Source organism: Psammomys obesus, unplaced genomic scaffold (genome assembly GCF_907164565.1).
Source record: "Psammomys obesus unplaced genomic scaffold, mPsaObe1.curated_primary_1811, whole genome shotgun sequence".
NCBI classification, from domain to species: domain Eukaryota; kingdom Metazoa; phylum Chordata; class Mammalia; order Rodentia; family Muridae; genus Psammomys; species Psammomys obesus.
Genome location: NW_026585895.1, coordinates 26,118,184 through 26,141,758, shown reverse-complemented (window position 1 = coordinate 26,141,758; position 23,575 = coordinate 26,118,184). Strand labels below are relative to the sequence as shown.

The 23,575-nt window shown below is 41.6% G+C and overlaps 1 protein-coding gene across 3 annotated transcripts in view; it reads left to right on the top strand.

Annotated features, from left to right (window-relative positions):
- Gpd2 (glycerol-3-phosphate dehydrogenase 2) overlaps positions 1-23,575 on the top strand; it is a 145,559-nt gene that overhangs the window by 105,263 nt on the left and 16,721 nt on the right. For all 3 annotated transcript variants that reach the window (XM_055600530.1, XM_055600529.1, XM_055600532.1), the window contains exons 7-9: positions 11,283-11,447; positions 12,695-12,839; positions 16,144-16,337. In XM_055600530.1, coding sequence (XP_055456505.1) covers positions 11,283-11,447; positions 12,695-12,839; positions 16,144-16,337 — 504 coding nt within the window. The remainder of the gene's footprint in view (positions 1-11,282; positions 11,448-12,694; positions 12,840-16,143; positions 16,338-23,575) is intronic.

Below are 23,575 nucleotides of genomic sequence, written 5' to 3'. Positions count from 1 at the left end.
GGAGGAGGGAGGTCTGGGGGAGGGGAGTGCCGAGAGATCAAAGGATCGTTTCTCACCTTCCCCAATCAAGTCCGTGGGTGACCCGAGACCAAGGTTTTCACCTCCTGCGATGTTCCCTGTTGTTTAGAAAGTCTCTCCGTTGTTTCCCTGGCTTCAGAAGTTCTTCCACACATCAGCTCAGAACTTTATCTCCTCCACAGCTCGGAAACTGTGTGTGCTAGTCGCCATCTTGGCTCCGCCCCCCGGAAAGGTTTTCTTAGGAAGATTCTTAAGTGGCAACAGAAATGTTGGAAAGGCATCCCTAGCTTGAAAAACAGTGGACCAGAGGTGATTTGTAAAACCCTGTCTCAGGACCTGAGCTCTGTTTCACTGCTGCAAGTTACCAGGTACAAGGTCCCAGCTGCTGGCTGGCTCTGTGCCACCAAGAGAGTTAGAAAGGGGACAGTGCTGCCACCAAGCTTCCACTCCTTTTTTTTTTTTTTTAATTATTTTTAAATGTTAAATCTGTAGCACTGAATGGAGGAAGGCCTGTGAATGGGGAGCAAAACCAGAGGCCACCCTTTCTTTCTCTGTGGGAAGGGAGCCTCTTTGCAAGGCTGATAGGAAGGGAGCCTCTTTGCAAGGCTGATAGATGAGACACGGAAACTAGTAGACGCAAGGAAGCCAGCCAAGAAACCACAGCAAGCATCAGGCTACTGCCTGCTGTTAACAGCTGCTTAGGGGACTATATAACTCAGCTTTACCTACCCGTCCCCGACTCCCTCCCCCAGGATACTACATTTTATAGCTAGTGTTGCTTTCCTCTATAAAAACCAGAAGAATCTCCTTCTTTTGTTTTTTCTTTTTCTTCTTTTTTTTTAACAAAGAGAAAATGAAGCGCCCTAGATAGAGAGTTGATAAGTTTAGTGGTGATATACTGTTCTGTCGTATGGTTTTCCTCTGGGACCAAATCCATTTTCATGTCTTCCTATTTATTAAAAAAAAAAAAAAAAAAAAAAAAGACTGTTGTAGTTAAAAGAGAGCAAAGAAAGAAAACGGGAGGAAAGTGAAGTTTGGAGATTTAGAGATGGGTTGCTGCACGTTTGAGGGAGGGAACGTTTGTCAGATTGATGACTAGTGAAACTGTTATTTGTGTATTGGGAGGAGCACCCACATGCCATATTAATACATATACTCGGGTCAGAGGACAACTTGGAGGAGTCAGTCCTTGGTTTTCATGATGTGGGCCCCACCGATTGAATTCAGGTTGCCAGACTTGGCAGCAAGCACCTTTACCTGCTGAACCACATAGAATTGAAAAATACCCAGCCTTTTAAACCTTTCTTTCATTTTTTTTTTCTTTTTGGAGACATCTTACTGTGTAACACTGGCTGTTAAGGTACATTTCTAAGAAACTCCCCTCTTCTCTTTCCCTTTTCTCTCATGTGTGTCATATGTACGTGTGTGTTCATATGTGTGAAGGCACACATGTCAGCAGGTGCTAGTGACTTTGGGTGTCTTCTGCCATCTTTCTCCAGCTTATGTATGGCAGTAGGGGCTCTCACTTGGGCAAAGAGTTCTCTTCTTTGGGCTACATCTGTGCAGGGGTCTTAGGTTATCTCCATGCATAGTCCTTGGGTGGAGTATCAGTCTCAGGAAAGACCCCTGTGCTCAGATTTTTTGGTTCTGATGCTCTCCTTGTGGAGTTCCTGTCCTCTCCAGATCTTACTGTTTCCAGCTTCTTTCATAAGATTCCCTGCACTCTGCCCAAAGGTTGCCCATAAGTCTCAGCATCTGCACTGATAGTCTGCAGGACAGAGCTTTTCAGAGGTCCTCTGTGTCAGGCTCCTGACTTGCAGCATTACCAGTCCACAGAAGACAATGCAGCCACTCCTGATGAGACCTAATTGACTAGGATCAGAAGGAAGGAAAAGAAGACCTCCCCTATCAGTGGACTTGGGGAGGGGCATGCGTGCAGAGGGTGGAGGAAGGGAAGGATTGGGATGGGAGGAGGGAGGGAACCACAGGGGGGGATACAAAGGGAATAAAGTGTAATTAATAAAGAAAAAAATGTAAAAATAATAAAAAAAAGATGGAATGAGAAGATTTGCATGGACTTTTAGAATGAAAAAAAAATAAATGTGTATATCTCTAAAAAAAAAAAAAAAAGAGTTCTCTGGTTGAGCTAGACCCTACCCCCAGCCCGTCTACCTCCTCTACACTGGTTTTTCAGTCTGTCAAGCCTACTCAGCATTTACATGGGTGCTGGGAATCCGGACTTCATGGCTGCAGAGCAAGCACTTTACCTACTCAGCCATCTCCCCTGCCCCCATTTCTCTTGCCTGATAAATTAGATGACAGTGGTGGCTCTAAATTTGCCTTGCGCGGGTTTATGATCTGATAAGGTAAAATCACAAGTGTTGGCGAAAGGGGCTTAGGGACATCCCTTTTACTATACATGGGATTTCTTGTGAGATGCCTAGAAAACTATGTTTATACCTGGGAAGGAAGAAAGTCCTTAATTGTCCTGGGATACTCGAGTCTCCTTTGTTAAAAAGCTTCCATCTGACTCTAGATGGAAGGATTTCTTTCTCTTTCCAGGTCCCCTATTCCATGCTGAACTTTTTCTGCCTGTGTAGCTGAGAGAAGAGAACACTAGAGTTTAGGAGTTGGCCTATAGAGACCAGCCTTGACCTTGAACTAAAATACATTCCCGTGAAAGAAATATTTCCCAGACTTAGGAGAAGAGGGTTGATACGTCTGGAGCATTGGGTTTTGTGGCATTTTAGGAAAACTTCAGGGGAAAGAGAAAGTGACTGTCAAGAATATGTGAATTTATTCCCACAGCTCACAGTCGAGAACAGCTGGATCAATCTGACCTTTTTGATTTCTCTTTCCATAAATGATACTGTGATTCTCAGTGCAGCATTAATAGCTGTTTAATAAATATCCATAAAAAAAAATGGATTTCAAACATGTTCGGTTCTTTTTTTTTTTTTTTTTTTTTTTTTTGGTGACAATTTCAGTGCTGTCTCTAGCCTTGCTGTCTTGATGAAAACTCAATGAAAGTAACCCTTCTCCAGCACAACTAGGCCTTCCAAAAGGACTTAGGTTTTGCCAAGCATGAAGAGAGAACCAGGGCTTTTAGGCCTCATAATTGATTTATTAAACAGTCTTCTGTCTTTTGAGATTCTCCAACTTTAGCTAATTTTTGTCACATGGCTCTTTTCACTTTTGGTCTCCTAAGAAGTAGTGAGAGGAAAGAAGGAAGGAAGAGAAAAAAATTACAGAAAAGAACTACTCTTGGTTTGTGCTCGAGAGAATTGGATTGTCCTGGAGTAGGCAGGCATGGGGAGTGTTCATTGTAAACTAATGTATAGAGCATTTTTGTACGGAAATAGCTAATGAATACGCAAAGCATTCTGTTGTTTGCATTTTAAATTAAGTTTCATTTTTTTGTTACTCTAGTTAGATTCCTAAGTGTCTGAGAAGTAGAAAACTCACTCCTCATTAGATTCATTTAAAACTTTGTTCAAGAAAGGAAAAGTCCTAGGGGTATAGAAACTTTACTTGCTTCAGTATGTCATGTTAAGGCATTTGACAATGTTTCCTTTTCTTGGGGCCAAAGACCGCAGATCCACCCTGATTGCTAATTATTCAGATTGTAAATAGCTTATTCGAGAACTTGGGGTGAGACAAAAGAAACACGAAGGAACAAAAGGCCTAGGATAATGAAAAAGATACCGTGAAGAGAAAGGCCAGGCAGAATTGTGATGCGGGTCACATCCTGTGCCTGCATTTAATTGTACCTTTGTATTAAATAATAAAAATGATTACATGTTCAGTGCTAACAGGTGTCCCTTCTTGAGAACTATAGTATAGATAAGTGACAGCAAATTACTCCAATTCATCAACTTGGAATATTATGCCTTTGATTTTCTCTACATTACAAGACTATAGTCTATATTAGACATTTTCCAGAAAAATGTACATCAGCCCAAGATGATTTTTTTTCAACTTAATTTCTGGTAAACATGTATAAAATATAGGTGAATATGTTATGGTCTCAGTAAATGAAAAGTGATTTTTGTAGGCACTACGTAACATATTTGATACCAGACCTCCTGTATTCCTGGTACTTTGTGCTTCTGTATGAGCTTTGGATATCAGTGCAAATTTAGCAGTTCAGGGCAGTCATAAGTGGTCTTCTTTAATTGCTTTAATAAAAAGATTAACTTATTTTTATATGTTTGAGGGTTTGTCTGTCTGTATGGGTATGTATTACACGGGTGCAGTGTCCGTGGAGATCAAAAGATGGTGTCAGATCTTGCTGGAACTGACATTGCAGATGATTGTGAGCTTCCATACGGATTCTGGCAATTGAACACAGGTTTCTCTAAAAGATGAAGTGCTCGCAGCCACTGAGCCATCTCTTCAGCCCTTCCTAGTTGCTTTAATGGATTAAGGCTTACGGCTGCCCTGGCGTTTGTGTAGGTGCTTCGTCTGTTCTTGTCTGGGTAGGCTGGGTGATTCTCTGCTCTGCCTACACTTAAATCTGTTTGTGAGGTAGGTGCTGAGTGACCGGTAGCTGGTGTGGCCTGGGCTGAGATAACAACTGGGGCAAATCACACTCTTCATCTTCCCTGCCGGGGTCTTGCTCACCCAAGAATGTCCTTTTCACAGTAGTGGCAGAGAGTAGGAGCACAGGTCCTTTGAAGCTCTGCTTTTTATCGTGGTTACCAGTATTCCTCTGACCAATTTCCCCTTGTGGAGTCCGGAAAAGGCTGAAAGGGGACACTGAGGACTTATCACAAAAATCATGGCTATGGGATGGGGATAGCACAGAGACAATATTTGTAACATATTACACGGTTACATAGATGAAATATAATGAAAAATTCTGGGGGATTGGCTCATTATATAGCCTTGGCTGGCCTGGAACTCTCTATATAGACCTGGCTGGCCTCACAGAAATTCCCCTGCCTTTGCCTCCCACGTACTGGGATTAAAGGAATGTGCCACCATGCCTGGCTTGTCTGTTTTTTTACTGGACATTCATTCAAAGTATGAGAAGCAATACCTTTAGAGGCACAGGCCATCACAGGAGCTGTGCAATTTCAGAAGTACCCAGCCTCTCTAAAGGACACATGTGAGACACGCACGCACGCACGCACGCACACACGCATGCACGCACGCACCGTCTCATCCACATTCCTCCAGCCAGGTGAGGGATAGCCTCAAAAGTTGCACCACAAAACTCTCAACCCCAGCGTCACTGCACTCTGCTCTCTGTATTGCTCTCTCACTCTGCACCGTTCCCTCTCCGTATCCTGAACCCACCAGTCCTGACACCATAACCACTTTCAGTAAGTGATTTTGGAAATTGTGTGTTGTCAGGATTCTCCGTGAAAGGGTTCTCATTTCCCGTTTCCTTTTTTAACTGTGCTTGTCACATGTACTTAAAGCAGAAGTTAAGAACCCTCACAGGCGCACACCTATTTTGCTCCGTTTCCTGTGCTCTTCCTTTCAGAAAGAGAAGTTTTAAATGTAATGGGTGCGTTAAATTAGCTTGACTTTTGTAGATTAGCCCAACTGGACAGGGGAAGCTGCTGGAGAGGTCACCGTGACACCAGCAGCCAGAGACAATGAAGCATGATGCTGTGAAGATTTTTGCTGGAAATGGGGCTAAGGCTTTAGGAGAAGATATTCTTTGTGGCAGGCATCTGACCCCCTTTGCTCATCAAAATGATTGTTTCACACTCAGGTCAGGGCATAGGATGATGGGAGGAAATTCTCTTAATTGCACACCGGCAGTTGCAGTTTGGTGATGAAATGGTGACGGGTGTTATTTTAATAAATTGTTTTTCTTAAAAGTTTAGACCTTCTGTACTAGGGGGTAGGTGGGAGTTAGGTCTGCTTGTTTTTGCATGGGTCTTTACACAGCCAAAGGTAAGGGTGTCCTGTGCTAAAAGGACTAGAAGAGATCATCCCAGCTTCATAGACTTTTACCAGCTAATTTATTACCTTTTTATGTTTTCATATTTAGTTATTCTTTATGTTCTTTATGCATTCAATGATTTCCTTCCTTTCCCTCCCTCCCTTTCTTTCTCCCTCCCCTCCTCCCTCAGTTTCTGTCTCCTTTTCTCCTCCCCTCTCCTTCCTTTCTCCCTTCTTTCTTTCTCAGCTACTTGTCCTTTAACTTAGATGCCAGAGTTAGTTCTGAGAAGAACAGTATCTGTAAAGAGTTTTTGTGTAAGGACTTTGCTTTAGCTGGTGTACCCTAAAACACACATTCTCACATGTGTCTGTTAGAAGACCTCTCACTCCACAGTGTTCCTTTTGGTGGGTGCCTCTCATGTTCTGGACTGTCTTTCCTCTCCTCTGTTTCTGTCCTGCAGCTGTGAGCTTAGTGTGTGCACACATGTAAGATTTCAACTGTAGGCGAGATCAGAGCAGGAGAGAGATTTGCGCAGTTGCCATCTGGGCCCTTGTGTGGGTGCCAAGGTGATGCTGATGAACGAAACAGGAGATATTGCCTGGTTCTGAGGAAAACAGGGCTGGACGAATCTAAGCTTCACAAGAAGATCAATTGGGTGGGCATTTCAGACTATCCTATCCAGGTTTCATGACCGGCAGCATTGTCAAAAGCTTTTTTTTTTTTTTTTAAATCTAGAAATAAAATTACAGGACACAGAGATATTTTCAAAATGTCAGGAAACAGAATGGGATGGTTTAGTTGAAAATAACGAAAACGCGTCACACCTTACGTGCTGGCTGCAGGCCTCAGCATCTCCGGGGCAGAAAGGGCAAGTTGAAATTGAAGGAGGCGAAGCATTGCTCCAGATGCAGAGAGGAGAGCCACGGAGGAGATAACTGGTCAGGGCGTTTCTGGGTGGTTGTACAAGTTTACATTCCCACCAGTCATAGAGGAGGGTTCCCCTTTCTCCACATCCTCTCTAGCATGTATTGTCATTTGAATTTTTGATCTCAGGAGATAACTGGGCAGGGCGTTTCTGGACTCAGAAAGAAGTCGAACTCTTTGCTTTTCGGCTTTTTAGGAGCTAATAGCAGCTATGCGTGCTTTTCCACAGAGCAGGGGCAGCATGTGGGCTATTCCTTAGGAACACACCCATAAGCATTGCTCCTTCTTTTCCGACTTATTCAGCCTCCGGAAAAGGCTATTCGGGGTTGAGTTCAGATTTTGTGCGTTGCTGGCTTCTCTACTGCCCTCAAATGTCTGGCTATAACTTACCGGTTTCTGAAAATTTAACAGTTTATTAGAAATTTGTTTTGTGCTGAGAGAGGGAAGGGGGAGGGATAAACATGTCCTCCTACCATGCTCTGTGGCAGAGGGATGACCCTGTGGCTGCAGTGGAGGTTCAGTTTCAGCCAGGGCCACTGTCTTCTGTCTTCATCATTATATTCCCTTCATTTGTCTCAGGGCTTAGTGCATAAGAAGAGTATGTTATTTTTCTAAGTAGGAAGTAGATGAGTATATGGGTGAATACAGTATCAGAAAGACAGTAGAATAGGAATGCGTGGTACTTAATGCTGGGCTAGGAGAAAGAGTATACAATTTGCTTTGAGAGAACAAGAAGCAGATGGGGGGAGACTTAATACAGGAATTGGATCATAAGAGATGCTTTCCTGGAGCTTCCAGAGTGGTACCCAAAAAGAACAGTAATAGGCAGGGCAAAGACAAGAAGGCCTGAATTTCAGGTAAGTGCAGATAGTTCTGGCAATTGGACATTATACTGTGGTGATCCAGCATTGTATCCTGAAGTGACAGTCCTGAAATCAAGTCAAGGCAGGGTCTGGCTGGGGACTGGAGGGCTGTGGAAAGATAAGGAGCAAGGGGTCTGTTTCCACCTCATGCTTTCAGTTGCTGATGATCTTTAAATTGTATTGGGATTTAGAAGCCAATAAGGAGACATTATGTGGTGTGGAAGGAATAGCACTTGATGCTCACATTGTACCCCAATGTAAGCTATTGTTATTTATTGTGTTACATATTGACAAAGTAAGAAGAGAGGCTATACTTTTATTTTCTTTTTTTGTCAATAATTGTTGCAATTTTAAAATTTTATTTATTTTTTTATTAATTACAGTTTATTCAATTTGTATCCCATCTGTAGCCCTCTCCCTCATATCCTCCCCATCCCACCCTCTATCCCTCCTCTCCACCCATGCCCCTCCCCAAGTTCACTGATAGTGGAGGTCCTTCTCCCCTTCCATCTGACCCTAGCTTATCAGCTCTCATCAGGACTGGCTGCCTCGTTTTTCTCTGTGGCCTGGTAAGGATACTCTTCCCTCAGGGGGAGGTGATCAAAGAGCCAGCTACTGACTTCATGCCAGAGACAGTCTCTGTTCCATTACTAGGGAACCCACTTGGACACTGAACTGCCATGGGCTACATCTGTGCAGGGGTTCTAGCTTATCTCCATGCATGGTCCTTAGTTGTAGTATCAGTCTCAGAAGAAGAACCCTGGGCCCAGATTTTTTGGTTTTGTTGCTCTCCTTGTGGAGCTCCTGTCCCCTCCAGGTCTTTCTATCTCCCCTTTCTTTCATAAGATTTCCTGTACTCTGCCCAAAGTTTGGCTATGAGTCTCAGCATCTGCTCTGATACCCTGCTGGGTAGAGTTTTTCAGAGGCCCTCTATTGTAAGCTCCTGTCCTGTTCCCTGTTTTCTCCCTCTTCCGATATCCATTCCATTTGCCTTTCTGAATGAGGTTTGATCATCTTTTTCAGGGTCCTCCTTCTTGCTTAGCTTCTTTAGGTATATAGATTTTAGTATGTTTATCCTATATTATGTGTCTAATACCCACTTATAAGCGAGTCTATACCACATGTGTCTTCTGCTTCTGGGATACCTCACTCAGGATGATCTTTTCTAGTTCCCACCATTTGCCTGCAAATTTCATGATTTCCTTGTTTTTAATTGCTGAATAGTTTTCCATTGTGTAAATGTAACACAATTTTTGTATCCATTTCTCAGTTGAGAGACATTTGGGTTTCCATATTCTGACTATTATGAATAAAGCTGCTACGAAAATGGTTGAGCAAATATCCTTGTTGTATACTTAAGCATCTTTTGGATATATTTCTAGGAGTGGTATAGCTGGATCTTGAGGTAGCACTATTTCTAATTGTCTGAGAAAGCACCAGATTGATTTCCAAAGTGGTTATACAAGTTTACATTCCCACCAGCAATAGAGGAGGTTCCCCTTTCTCCACATCCTCTCTAGCATGTATTGTCACTTGAGTTTTTGATCTTAGACATTCTGATGGGTGTATGGTGAAATCTGAGGCTATACTTTTAAAATTGGGTAAAGAAAAATGGATGCTATCAAAATCAGCTTGGAGTTGGTAATGATTGTGATGTTGCTTTGCTACTTCATACAAGAATGCATTGTTTGAGGACAATTCTGTTAGAGTCTGAAAGAAAACAACAGGAAAGCAAAGTCTAAGTCTCAGCAGCTGCAGGGAGGAGGGAGATGGAAAAGTGGTGGTGCCTTTCAGTTTGGTGTGGAGGGCAGAGCCGAAAAAGACATAGAAGCAGAAGGAAATGTACCAGTTTTTTAGTTAGAAAAAAAACTATCTATCTATCTATCTATCTATCTATCTATCTATCTATCTATCTATCTATCTATCTATGAGACAATTCTTTATGTAGCCCTGGCTGTCCTGGAACTCACTGTGGCCTCAAACTCACAGAGATCCACCTACCTCTTCCTTCTCAGTGCTGGGATTAAAGGTGTGTGCCGCACGACCATCAGTCTTGCCATCTTTTTGTCCCAGGGAAAAAGCAACTGTAAAGTGACATGCATTTTTATTGCTTGGGAAGTGTATATTCATCTAGCACAGAATATACTAGTTTTAAAGAACTTACATTAATGAAAGCTGGTGTCTCAAACTTTCCTGTTTTAAGCCGCTTTAGAGTCATGCTGAATTGAAGCCGATAGAATCTGCTTGTTTCCCAGCTTCCTGCTTCACTACTTCAGTACTTCAGTCTGTGAAGTTTTTGATAAAGTAAATACAATGTGATAGTTTAAGGGTAATAAATGACACAGTTTTGGATAAAGCCACCCCAGAACCATAAAATAATTTTCACACCAGGCCTTAGTAGCCAGTCTCTTGTTAAAGTGCATGTACTTGGGAGGAGAGTTTCTTCCAGGCTGGTGTTCTTTAGGCACCTTTCGAATAAGATGTTTGTGGGGAGGGGTTGCAGGATCTTCAGTCATCGATTCTCTCTTTATAACTTTGCCCTTTTCCCTGGAACATATGACTCGTTCAGGGCTCCCAGACTGAATCACAAGGAAGAAACTTTACATAAACCATTTATACTACACGTTTGGTATGCTGGTGGCATAAATCAACAACAATCTCCATTAGATTCATCCCTGTATCAGTATTATCTTGATAGAACTGATCTCAACGTGTGGGAATTTGAACTCTGCTTCAATACATCTAGCCCCGGATAATTAATTATTCAGGGCACAGAGAACCTGGCCCTGCAATGTAGAGTAATTCTCCCTGGTCAGCGTTAACTCCACTGGCAATAATAAATAGGAAAAGTCTCCAGTGATGCCAGTATTTTAAAGTGATTAATCATCTCTTCCCCCTTCTCCTCCCCCTTAGTTTTCTTTAACTAGGATTTTTCAGTAATAAATCTCTAACAACACAGGTAGGAATTGTTCTGTAATTAAATTTTGCCCTGCCTAATTTCTTACCTTTTATGTGCTATTAAAAAAAAATGTTACATTTTAAGGAGCCCTGATCAAAATTCAAAAGAAGAGAAAGCCTTTTATGGAATACTGAGATTCTCTATGGAAGAGGAAAGTCTTGATTTTGAATGCTAGATAGGCATGCACTAATAAAAAATTGTTCATCAACACCAGTTGGGGTGTCACATATTCCAAGCTTTTGAATTGCTTCGCTTCCATGGTTATGGTTTTTCTGTACTGGAAAAAAGTCTGACACATACATATGTTCCCACACAGAGAGAATAATTACTTATTTGAGAAATAAGTTTGAAACTTTGAGATAATTGATGTCAGTTCTGTAGGAAAGGAATAATTCCATCATCCCTATCTTTACAAAACGTGCTTCCTGAAGAAGCAGGTAAATGTCGCCCGAGGCTGACCCCATGTTTCCAGACTGTGCCCCGTAGAGCTGCCCAGCCATCACGTAGATCCCAGGTGACAGGGACACATGTGACATATCTGTTGTGACACACTCCTGTACCACCAGGCCGTGGCTCGAGGTGACTCCCATCCCTCCCCTTGTGCCTCTCCCCGCTGCAGGACAACACAACGACGCACGGATGAACCTTGCCATTGCCCTCACTGCTGCCAGGTATGGGGCTGCCACTGCCAATTACATGGAGGTGGTGAGCCTGCTCAAGAAGAAAGACCCCGAAACTGGGAAGGAGCGTGTGAGCGGCGCGCGGTGCAAGGATGTCCTCACAGGTACACCAGGGTCCACCAGGGAGGCATTTCTTCTCACTCTGCTGTGCTTGTACAATGCCTGAATGAGGATTTTCCTGTCGCTTTTCTTTCAGCTAAGGCAGACTTCAGTCATATTAATTATATTCTTTATTGTCAACAATGCCTGGTTTAACATGAAAATTTTCCCTCGTGGGACTTGGCCAATTTTTTCCCTTTGTGTTAAATAGTAACACTAATGATAAGGATAATAATAAATGCCCATAGAACTCTCGCAGCTGTGAATGCATTTCATTCCCTTCACAGAAACATGTGATTAATAAAATTAAATCAATGTGCCAAGTCTCCGAGCATCACTTAGGTGGCACAGGCAGGGCATTTACACGTCCTTTGAGTCAATCACTTATAACTCAACCAGAGTTCCATTCTTGCCATGGCCCTACTGCTAGGCAGTTGCAAAATTGCATCGTTCCTTGAACAAAAGCAGCACTTGTGAAATATGTTTCTCATAGTAATGTAATTAAGCATTTAGATATAGATATATATTTTTTGGAGTTGAAGGATTTAATTGTGTGTGAATGTGCAGTCACATGTGCATGTCATAACCTTCATGTGGAGGTCAGAGGACAACTTGGAAGTCAATTTTGTACTTCCATCATGTAGATTATCAGGATCAAACTCAGGTTTTCAGGCTTGATGTCAAGTATCTTAATCCACTGAACTTGTGAACTCTTTTCCTTCATTCCTTCTCTTCCTCTCTCTGTTTCTCCCTTCCTCCCCCCCTCCCTTCCTTCTTTCCTCTCTTCCTCTTTCTCTTTCCGTTTGGGTTTTAAGGACAGACCCTTTACTCATCCCACGTTCTTTGTTTAGCACTTAGTTCACAATCGCTGTATAGGATTTTCGGTTCCAGTGCTGGGGACTGAACCCAGGGCTTTTCGCATGCTGGGAAGAGCTCTTATCCACCCCCCCCCCCCCCCCCCCCGTGGAGCTGTATCCGCAGCCTCCCGAGCAGAGGCGCTTTATAAATAGACCGGGAACCACAATGAAAAAGTGGTTTGCTTTTTTTTTTCCCTTTTAGTTTGGACTTGTTTTGGGTAAATTTACTCAGAAGTGAGCCTTTTGTTTGGCTCTTCAATAACTGGCTGTTCATGTCACTTAGGGTGCTATGTACCACACGTCACCGCAGGTTAAGTTAATAGATGAACTAATAAGCCGGCACCACTGAGCAGAGAACAGACAGAATATGCAGTTGCTGCTGCTTTTCTTCACAGGGCAGGAGTTTGACGTGAGAGCCAAATGTGTCATCAATGCCACCGGCCCCTTCACAGACTCCGTGCGCAAAATGGACGATAACAGTGCTGCCCCCATCTGCCAGCCCAGTGCGGGCGTCCACATTGTGATGCCCGGGTACTATAGGTAACAGCCTTCTGTTCTGACTCTGTCACCTGAGGTTTTTTTCAAGTTGAAGGAATTTTTTGAGTGTAGGCTAGTAGATAAAAAGTTAAGCTTGGAGGCCTTTCTTTGATGTTGCATCATTGGTAGAAGTATCTTTATAGAATAGTCAAGTTTGATGTAACCCTAACTAACATTCCAAAATTAGAATGATCATAAGTTATGGTAACAGCTTTTAGGTGTGTGTTTGGGGGAAGCAGGGGCGGTTATTATTATTATATTTATTTATTTTTTTTTGTTTTGTTTTTGTTTTCGAGACAAAGTTTCTCTGTGTAGCTTTGGCTATCCTGGACTCACTTTGTAGACCAGGCTGGCCTGAACTCACAGCGATCCTTTTGCCTCTGCCTCCCTGTGGAGGTAGAAATACGTTGTTGTGAGCTGCCCAACAAAGGTGCTTGAAATAGAGCGCTGGTTCTCTGGAAGAGCAGCCAGTGTTCCTAACCGATGAGCCATCCTTCCAGCCCCAGGAGAATTATCTTAACTTCAGAAAACCCAGCATACAAAAATTATTTCTGTGAATTTACTCTTAAAAACCAATCTGGAATTTTCCTCAGATTTGTGGTTTCTTCCAAAAGCCACACTGGCACTCCCACTGACTGCCGAACATGAATGTAATCACCTCTTCCTTCCAGCCTGCTTTTTACTACTGACAAGAGGTCAATTTTTTTCCCTGTAATGTGTGTGTACATACTGTTAGCTCTAACGCTGATTGCTAAGTGGTTAACAATAAATTGATTTCAGTTTAACTAAGGGTTCTTCAGGAAAGCAATGGTCTGCATGAGAAAAATGTTCATTACCTTTAATCCTAGACACACACATAAATTAGCAAGCTTCCCCCCGCTGATGCCAAATGAATCATACAGATTGAAAAGGGCTGTGCGGCTCTCGCATTGTGCTGACTGTCACCAGCACTGACTCTTTAGGGTGACCTTGCAGAACTAATCCTTCGTAAGAAAACAAACTTTTCCTCGAGGGAGACTATGAATTAGGTAATTTGGAACTGATGAAAGATACTTCCAAGTGGATTCTTAAAATTTTATACCATTTGTTAGTAGCTCTGTCTTCCCACTGTGCTTGTTAAGTTTATGCCCGACACATATGTCTTTACTTAAGCAGCTGACTCTCTACAGGTTCCAGGTACATGTCGGCTGGTAGCTGTCACCTTCACCCTTTAAATGGCTTTTATTGCAGTGGAGGTTTCTGAGGGTCTCAGTATAGTTGCACTTATCTAACTGAACCTCCTGCCTCATTACTCAATATTAGAATCTTAGGCCTAGGCTTCTCGTGTGTATTGTTGAAACCCATCACGAGTTTTCTGGTCCATGAGATGGCCGTACATAAATTACGTCAACATAAAATTTCTTGAAGTTTCTTGAATGTTTTGTTTCAACAAAAAGCCATTTATCAAATCAAAGCTTGGAACTTGAATGTGTTAGTATCCAACCAAAAGTGACTGAAGGCTTAATCTAAGGGCACATCAATTTGGAGCCTCCTTCTCTACCCGCCTCCCCCAAATTATATGACTTGCAATTGGATTGGAATTGTAGTTTTAATGGCAAATAAGATTCAGTCCTTTTTAGAGACCAGAAAATGTTGGGCATGTTTTCAATGTGTTAGAGTGAAATTCCCTTCTGCTCTGGGCCTCTGGATGGTGGTGGAAACCTAAGGGAAAGGCTCTGAATGAGTGGCATTCTCTCAGGCTCTTTGAATTTAGGATACAGAGTTTTGCAGGGCTAACAGCTTTGCTGAGAATAACTGGACCTTCTTGTGGTTTACATAAAGAGGCACTAATGAAGTTGATCAGAGATTTCTGTTTTATGTACATTTTTGCTTTTCTTTTAAACAGTTTTTAGCCTCTTCTCCTTACCCATTTAGATAAATCTTTGAAGGGTATAAATCTTTAAGGGTATAATAGACATTAGAAGTCTACTGCATGCTCTAAACCAAGTGTGATTGTCTCCTTTCTAAGGAATATCATCGCAGAACATATCTTTAACACTAGCCCTCTGAGAATTCAGTCAGATGTGACAGCTCTTTAAAGATTTCTATTACTCGATTTGAATATGACCCTTTTGGATCCTTCCCACTCTTTTTTTTTTTTTTTTAACAATTTCACATTTTCTTGAAAGTGTAATTATATACTTATGTACACACAAATAATAGTTTTTAGTCAGCAATCCATAGATTTTATTTTAATTTATTTATTTTATGTGGATGCATATTTTGTCTGCATGTATGTTTATACACACCTTGAGCATGCCTAGTGCCCAAAGGGCTCAGACGAGGGCATCCTATACCCTAGAACTAAATTTACAGATAGTTGTGAGCTGCCATGTGGGTGCTGGGAATCAAACCCCAGTCATCTGAAAGAACGGCTATACTCTTAACCACTGAGCCATCTCTCCAGCCCCAACTTTGGGTTTTTGTTAATGCTTGTTTACAGTTGCCCATTCTTTCAAGTGCATTTGTGATATTGCTTTTAAATTGAGCAGCACGTACTTGTGAAAATTCTTGGCTAAAGTTTAGAAGGATTTTTTTGCATCCGTGTGAGGTGCTTGTCTCTTACTCTAATTATTAATGTAATGCATGTGTCTGTTGTTTGAAAGATTCTTATTGCTAACCTATTTTCCATTTGACCCATTCAATGGCACTGTTATTTAGCAAATATAAGAGACAAACAAATAAAGGGCTGCGTTCTTTTCTCCTCCGTGCATTTGTGCATTTGTTAACTAACTGTCCCGTCACTTTGAGACAAGGTAAGAAATCTCATATTTGACAAAGTGGCACATTTTCATGTAGGCATCAAGGAAGGAAGGGGTTCACGATTTCATTTCAGTTTCTGGAAAGTTTGGCTTCACTTTCTCATTGACTTCTCAGGCTGTCCACTGTGGGATGTACAAAATGTCAAATGTCCCAGGAAAATACTTTTCATAGACTCTAAGAAAGGTTGAAGAGTCATCGTTAATTGGCCATAATAAAAGAAATTATAGGCATTTATTCCCCACTGACATTATCTAATGTGAATGGTCCAGAGTATACCAAAACAGTTGAAAGACAATTAATTAACCTTGCATTATTAGATGGAGAAGATCATAGGATAGTATTATCACATTTGCTCAGTTCCTTATTTTTTTTTTTTTTTTTTTACCATTTTTTTGAAATTTTAGGATTACAGATTAGGATAAAATAATAAAATAATAGCTAACTTCTCTCTTGTTTTGTGTATTTGAGCATGAGTGCCAAACAGAAATGTTTTTTTGTCCTCCAGCCCTGAGAACATGGGACTTCTTGACCCTGCAACCAGTGATGGAAGAGTTATTTTCTTCTTGCCTTGGGAGAAGATGACAATTGCTGGCACTACTGACACACCAACTGACATCACACCACACCCTATTCCTTCTGAAGAAGACATCAACTTCATCTTGAATGAAGTACGGAACTACTTGAGCTGTGACGTTGAAGGTAACATAAATATTTCTGCAGTTCAATGTTTCTTCCTTCTTGGTATCTACCAGGCTTTCCCAGCAACTTGCTGGGCATTTCTTGCTACAGCCTGTAACATGACCACATTTGCATGCCATAACCCTTAGCTTCCAGTCCTCATTTCTGCTGTGGCAAGCCTAGAGCCTTGCACATGCCAGGAAGTGCTCTCTCTCCTAGCAGACTACTAACTTTTTCTTTTTCGTAAGGGTGGGTGGGAGGGAGGAGAGACAGGGTTTTAAATGTTGCAGGGTATTCTTGAACTCTATATAGTTGAGGATGATTTTGAATTTGTGATCCTCTTGCCTTTTACCTCCAGAGTGCTGGGATTATAGGTGTGTATCATGTGACACATGTATGTACTGCTGAAGATAGAACCCATGTGTCCTGTGTATGTACCACTGGGGACAGAACCCAAGCCCTCCTCGTACTACTCCAGTACTTTACTAACTGACCTTTATTCTCAGTCCTCACTAAACTCTTATGAGACTTCTGGAAGCTCTATGAGGGCCAAATTATAGCGCAGGGAATAAATTGCCCTTCCTTCTCTACTCTGCTCATCCATTTGAGACTTATGGAGCCTGTTTCTGATGGTTTCTAATAGGAAAACTTCAGGGGTGCATTGGGTGCCCCAGATACTTTTGTAACTTTGAGCATGTTATAGTATACTGTGTCACAGATTTTGTAGCTTGAGAAAGTATGGTTTCCAGACAGACACAGGATAACCATAGCAAACAGAGAAGGAAACCTTTAATAGAATAAAGTTATTTCTTTCTTTTCTTAAAAATTACTTTTATTATTATTATTATTGTTATTATTGTTATTATTATTATTTTGAGAAAAGATCTCACTGCATAACTCAGGCTGAACTCATACTAATGTTAACCTTCTGTCTCAGCTTACTAAGTGCTGGAATTACAAGCCTGTACCACAGATATATTAGCTTGTGTTGTTGTCTTTCTGTTGACCTGATAATATACTACCGAATAAGTACTTTTAAAAGGTTTATTTAACTATTAGTTTTAAAGGTGGAAAGACTAAGATCCAGCAGCCCCATGGGGAGGGTCTTTTGGTCATGTTCAGTTATTACATGGAGGAAAACATCACATGGTAAGAATATATAAGAGAGTGGGAGAGGAGAAGAAGAGGCGAGGGAACCCAAAGGCTGGGCCAGGCTTGGCTTGGTCTTTTAGGATATATTGTTCTTGGGAGCTGATGAAGTACTAGGTAGGGAGACCTAGGCCCTTCTGTAGGCCAGCTTTGGTCTGGAGGGTGCTTTCAATGCAGAGAGTTTTATTTGGCCCAACCCTTAAAGTTCCCATTATCTTTGAAATTGGGACCTAACTTCTAGAAATTGACCCTTTGAGAAAGAAACCAATTTCCACATCATAGCAGTCTGGTTCAGTGGGCAAGGTATAGCAAAGCTTAATTTGGACTTTTTCTAGTTCTTACCTGGGCATTTTAACTTGGATGTCATAAATGTCATAAAGTTGTATATTGAACTTTCTTATGTATTATAGTCTCAGAAGTTTCCTAGCTTTGTCATTCTGGGTCCTAGCCTGATTAGTTACCTCATCTTCCAAGGCAGAAATAGCATTTGTGCTTTCTTCATGTTTCTTACCTGGGATTCTATTGCTGTGATAAAACACCATGGCCAAAACAACTAAGAAGGAAAGGGTTCATTTTAGCTTACATATCCTGGTTCACAGTCCACCAGGGAAAGCCAAGACAGGAACTCAAACAGGACAGGAATCTAGAGGCAGGAGCTTTTGCAGTATCCATGGGGTAGTACTACTTACTAGCTTGTTCCTCATGGCTTGTTCAGCCTGCTTTTTTTTTTTTTTCTTTTAGCTATTCAAAACAAAATTTAATATAATTCAACATAATTTAGATAAGTAATACACTCCTGGCTGATTTAATTTACCTCAAAGTTTCCAAAGTCACATATGAACACAGATTTAGAACCTGTTTAAAATATTCTAAAATTGGGGTTCTTATTGGACTTGTGGAAAACAGAGGACCCAAGAGGAGAGATGGCCTGACCCAGCTCTGTGAGTTTGCCATTTTCAGCCTGCTTTCTTATAGAACCCAGGACCACCTGCCCAGGGTGGCTCCATTCACAATGGGCTGGGCTCTCCCACATCAGTTGCTAATTAAGAAAATGCTCTACAGGATTGCCTATTGTTCAGTCCTATGGAGGCATTTTCTTATTTGAGGTTCCTCCTCTCAGATGACTTGTGTGAATTTGACATAAAACTAGCCATCACACTTAGAACACTATGAATATATCTTCCCATTTTATCTCTCCAGTTTCATGCCTGTGCCTCCTCCCACCCCCAGACAGAGTCTTATGTAGCCCAGGCTTGCCTTCAACTCATAGCAATCCTCCTTAAGTAGAATTAAAGTAGTGTGCTATCTTGGATCAATGGAGTCATTTTCTACTTAGACAGTTAGGAATGGTCCTTAAATGGCCTTTTCATGTAAGGTTTTTAATCCTCAACTAATCTGTTCTTCTGTTAGAGCTCAGTTACTAGAGCACATGTGTAGACATCTCTTTCCTGCACACACACAAAAAAAGACAAGATAGTATGTTCTAGCATGAGTCTAAGATGTGTTCTTGGAGCTCACCTTGGGAAGGGAGTCTTCAACTACAAAGCTTGTTAGATAATTGACATTCTATTACTTCTGACTTTTTTGAAGAAAAGTAAATTAGTTAGGTATTAGTGGTTTCAGGGAATTTATTTTACAATTTAATAAGTAGTTCTCTTCGATTGTTGCTGCTACTACAATGGTGGATTTCCTGAGGGGTTTGTAGTCTTCTGTAATGATCAGTAGTTGCTTGCATTAAACAGTTGTCAAATTAAAGAAACAGTGTTCTGTGTATCCAGGATTATTGGGGGACTGGGCGTACTTCTTGCCCCCAAACCCCAAACTTCATTGTGTCACAAGGGTCATTTTGCTCAGGTTCACTTCAGTGACTATATCTGTGGTAATGACACCCTGTGGAATGTATAGTGGGCGTGAGTGACTCTTTTTTCACACTTAATATTGGTAGGCAGCAGGTATCTCTGAACTCAGTATGCATTGCATGGTCTATTTTGAAACATATGCTCAATGGCCCATCAAACCTTTTGTACTTAGGTGATTTTCTTGCAATACCCTTGCCAACAAGGCAGACTTTAATAACCACCCTTTTCATGCTCTCTCCCTCCCTTTTCTGTCTTGTTTGGTTTCTGCCCAGGACATAAGCAGAAAGACTTCTCATTTTCCCACCTTCTCTTTCTGCTTATGCGGAACCATGTTGGAATGGGCACATTGATTATGGTAGAGCTTAGCCTTCAGAACAAAGTTTACTTTGGGCCTTCTTGGAATGAGTCTTTCCATTTTTCTCTTTTCTTTTCTCATGGTTATCCAAGTGCTCTCTATAGCATTCAATTCTTCATTATAGTGTGTGTGTGTGTGTGTGTGTGTAGGTAGGTAAGCAGCCATGAGTGTGGAGGGCAGAGGACCACTTGGTGAAGCTGGTTCTCTCTCTCTCTCTCTCTCTCTCTCTCTCTCTCTCTCTGTCTTTTTATATGGGTTGCAGAGATTGAACTTAGATTCCCTGGTTTGCACAGCAATTGCCTTTAACCTTTGAGCCGTCTTACTAGCCCAGAGCTGCAGTTTCAAAATGCTGTGCATTCATTGAGGCTGATATAGTCCTACAAAAAGGATTTATTAAATGGATAAGTAAGTTCTGACAACAGTTTCTGAGTCTCCTCAGATGGCTCTATCCGAGAGAGAGAGAGAGAGAGAGAGAGAGAGAGAGAGAGAGAGAGGAAAGTGTCAAATCCTAACACTCAGTGCTGCTCGCAGTAGCTGTAGCACTTCTGCAGAATACCTGGGAACGATTCTGAAAAGCATTTTGCCTGTTGGGAATAAGCCCATGTCTTCTTTACAATTTAGAAAGCTTTTCATTCACAGGCTGGAATTTCTAGATTACTTGTTTGTTCTTTGCTGAAATGGGTAATTGATAGTTCTGCAGTTCATGTTGAGTTAGGAAGAAAAATGATCTTCTGAAAAATGTATCATTAAGTTACTGTGCAGAGGCTAATCAGAGGGATGCTGTGGTGAGGACTAAGGTACGGCTGCAGTGCTTTGAGAGAGACAGAAGATTTTTCCGGGTGCTTCATCTGGGCGCACCGTGTTCTGGGGTGCTTCTTGAGGCAGCCTCTGCACTTGCACATGGGCTTACACATGTGCAATTAGTGATGTTTATAGATTGCCTGTTATTCAATTAACAGCCGAGCTGGCCATATCAACTCACTGCAGACCTGCCTTTTCCCTGCCAGAGATTGTACTTGGGTTATCAACTTACACAGGCTTGGCTGTCTTCCAGGTGTTTAATTAGAGTGTCACGCGCCTTGCTTTTTCTAGTTTCATTAGTTTATAAATGTAATATGGTATCTTATTTCTGTGATTAACACTTCATTCCAGCAGGTTAAACACGCTGGGAGAGAAGTATTGATTTCTGACACTGCTTCCCCCGCATTCATTTAGATATTTTCACATGGCTCTCTCTTTTTTTTTTTTGAAAGTGGCAAGCATGAGAAAGAACACCCTGAAATGCACACCTAAATAACTGACACCAAGCCGAATCGCACGTTTATGCTTATCACTTCCTGTGGCCTTCATTTTCTATTAATTTTAAAGCAAACACTTGTCCTGCCAAGGATATGAGAGAAAAGGTATTAATTGTAATCTAAAATAATCACATTGAGCTTTTGTTCAAGGAGCTGTGAAAAGTTTTGTTCACCTTTATAATTTCTATCTTACTCTTTAGGTCATAGAGTAAACTGAACCAGTGATTTATTGAGGCTGTAACAGAAATGAATTTGATAAGGGTCTCACTGTGTAGCATAGAGAGTCCTGGAACTCTCTGTGTAGACCAGGCTGATCACCAATTCAGAGACCTGCTTGCCTCTGTCTCCTCAGTGCTGGGCTTAAAAGTATATACCACTTCCATTTGTTTTTTTCCCTCACCCAGGATTTCATTTTGTAGCCCAGGCTAGTCTTGAACCCAAGACAGTTCTCCTGACTCAACCTCCCAAGTTCAGGGATTCCAAGCTTAAGATACCAACCACCCTGGGCTCAGAGTACCATTCAGTAGTCCAGTATAATATTTACTTCTGACTGTATGTGGTCTTTTACTTGGCAGATCAGAGAGTATTAAGAGATCTTAGAATCTCTGCTGCTAAGACATGACAAGAAAGAGATGAAAAGGTAATGAAATCTTGCTTAGCTATGTGAGCAGTGTGAGTCTGAGTTCTAAGACACACAAGTCTAGTTTGCTATGTTTCCTGCAATTTCCCATGGAGAATTAAAATAGTTTGTGTTTACTACCTTCTCTTGGCTACAAAGATATATGATAGAACCAGCTTCAGAACAATAATTTGAGAGGGAGAAAATTTGGTTGAGTCTACGTATTTTTCATTTCTTGATCTCATGTGGTTGGTAAGAAAGGGGGATTGTTTGGATAGAAAATAAGGACCCTGAAGGCATTAGCTATGAAAGTGCACTCTTTTTTTTAAAAATATTTTTATTTTTAATTTATTTATTTTATTAATTACACTTTATTCACTTTGTATTCCCCCATAAGCCCCTCCTTCCTTCCCTCCCAATCCCACCCTCCCACCCCCTTCTTCACGCATGCCCCTCCCCAAGTCCACTGATAGGGGAGGTCCTCCTCTCCTTCCTTCTGATCTTAGTCTATTAGATCACATCAGGAGTGGCTGCATTGTCATCTTCTGTGGCCTGGTAAGTCTAGTCCCCCCTCAGGGGGAGGTGATCAAAGAGCAGGCCAATCAGATTATGTCAGAGGCAGTCCCTCTTCCCATTACTATGTAACCCACTTGGACACTAAACTGTCCTGGGCAACATCTGTGCAGGGGTTCTAGGTTATCTCTATGCCTGGTACTTGGTTGGAGTATGAGTCTCTGGGAAGATAACTGTGTTCAAATTTTCTGGTTCTGTTGCTCTCCTTGTGGGGTTCCTGTCCTCTTCAGCTCTTACTATTTCTCACTTCTTACATAAGATTCCATGTACTCTGCCCAACAGTTGGCCTTAAGTCTCAGCGTCTCTTAAGAGCAAAGCAAGCTAGTCCAATGTCAGTGGGAGACTGTGCCTTAGAGATGAGGACAAGGCGGCCTTGATGTGAACAGCCATCTCAATGATCTAATGGGATCAGCCTGCCTGTGTTCTCAGGGGCCTTTAGAGATTGTATGTTAACAATTTAAGTTAAATGCAATTTCACTTCCTCGCTTGCCTAAAACAGGGATTAGTTGCTGCTGCTATTGGCTAGGGAATCTAATAGTGCCGATAGAAGACTTTGCCCAACTGTCCTGCTCGTTGATGTCTAGGGCATTAAATACTGCAGAGAAGGAAATGCTTGGTTTAATGGGGTCATGGAGGTGAGGGAGAGAGTTACAACTCACTATCTTATAAGGCAGGAATTCTAGATGCAAGAAGGCAGAAGAGGTGGTTAATTTAGTGACTGAGCAATGACTTAGGTAGATGTTCATTTTCTTTGCTCTTCACCTCTAAGGATTCCTGTTCTACCCCAGGGCTCTTTCCTGGTGGATAAGCAAAGCTGCAAAGGTTTAGGGAAAATGGGAAGACGTGATGGTGGTTTGTTGTTCTGAACATCCATCTCTTTTTGAATCTCCTTCGTGAGTGAACTTTAAGGTTTGTTTCATAGCTATGCAAGGGTTACATGTTGATTAAATTGGTCATGAAGGGAGAAATCTGTCAGCTTCAGTAAGTTGCCATTTCTTTTCCTTGAAAGTTAGAATTGATGTTTCTATGTGTAGTTGCTCTTTCTGCCTGGACAGAGCATACAGCTGCAGCCTCGGGGTTGAGCTGACATTGCCGAGTTTGTGTGGTACTGGGCTACATACTGCAGACTTCAGTAGCAAGTAACACTTTGAGTAATCCGTAATAATCATTATGTAAAGTTTGGGACAGGGTGGGAAGGTAGAAAATAGATATACGTGCATGGGTGGTTGGGTATGATGATGGATGGATAAATAGACAGAGAGACAAGCAGACAGGCAGAAAGACAGACAAATAGATAGATAGATAGATAGATAGATAGATAGATAGATAGATAGATAGATAGATAGGTAGGTAGGTAGGTAGGTAGATAGATAGATAGATAGATAGATAGATAGATAGATAGATAG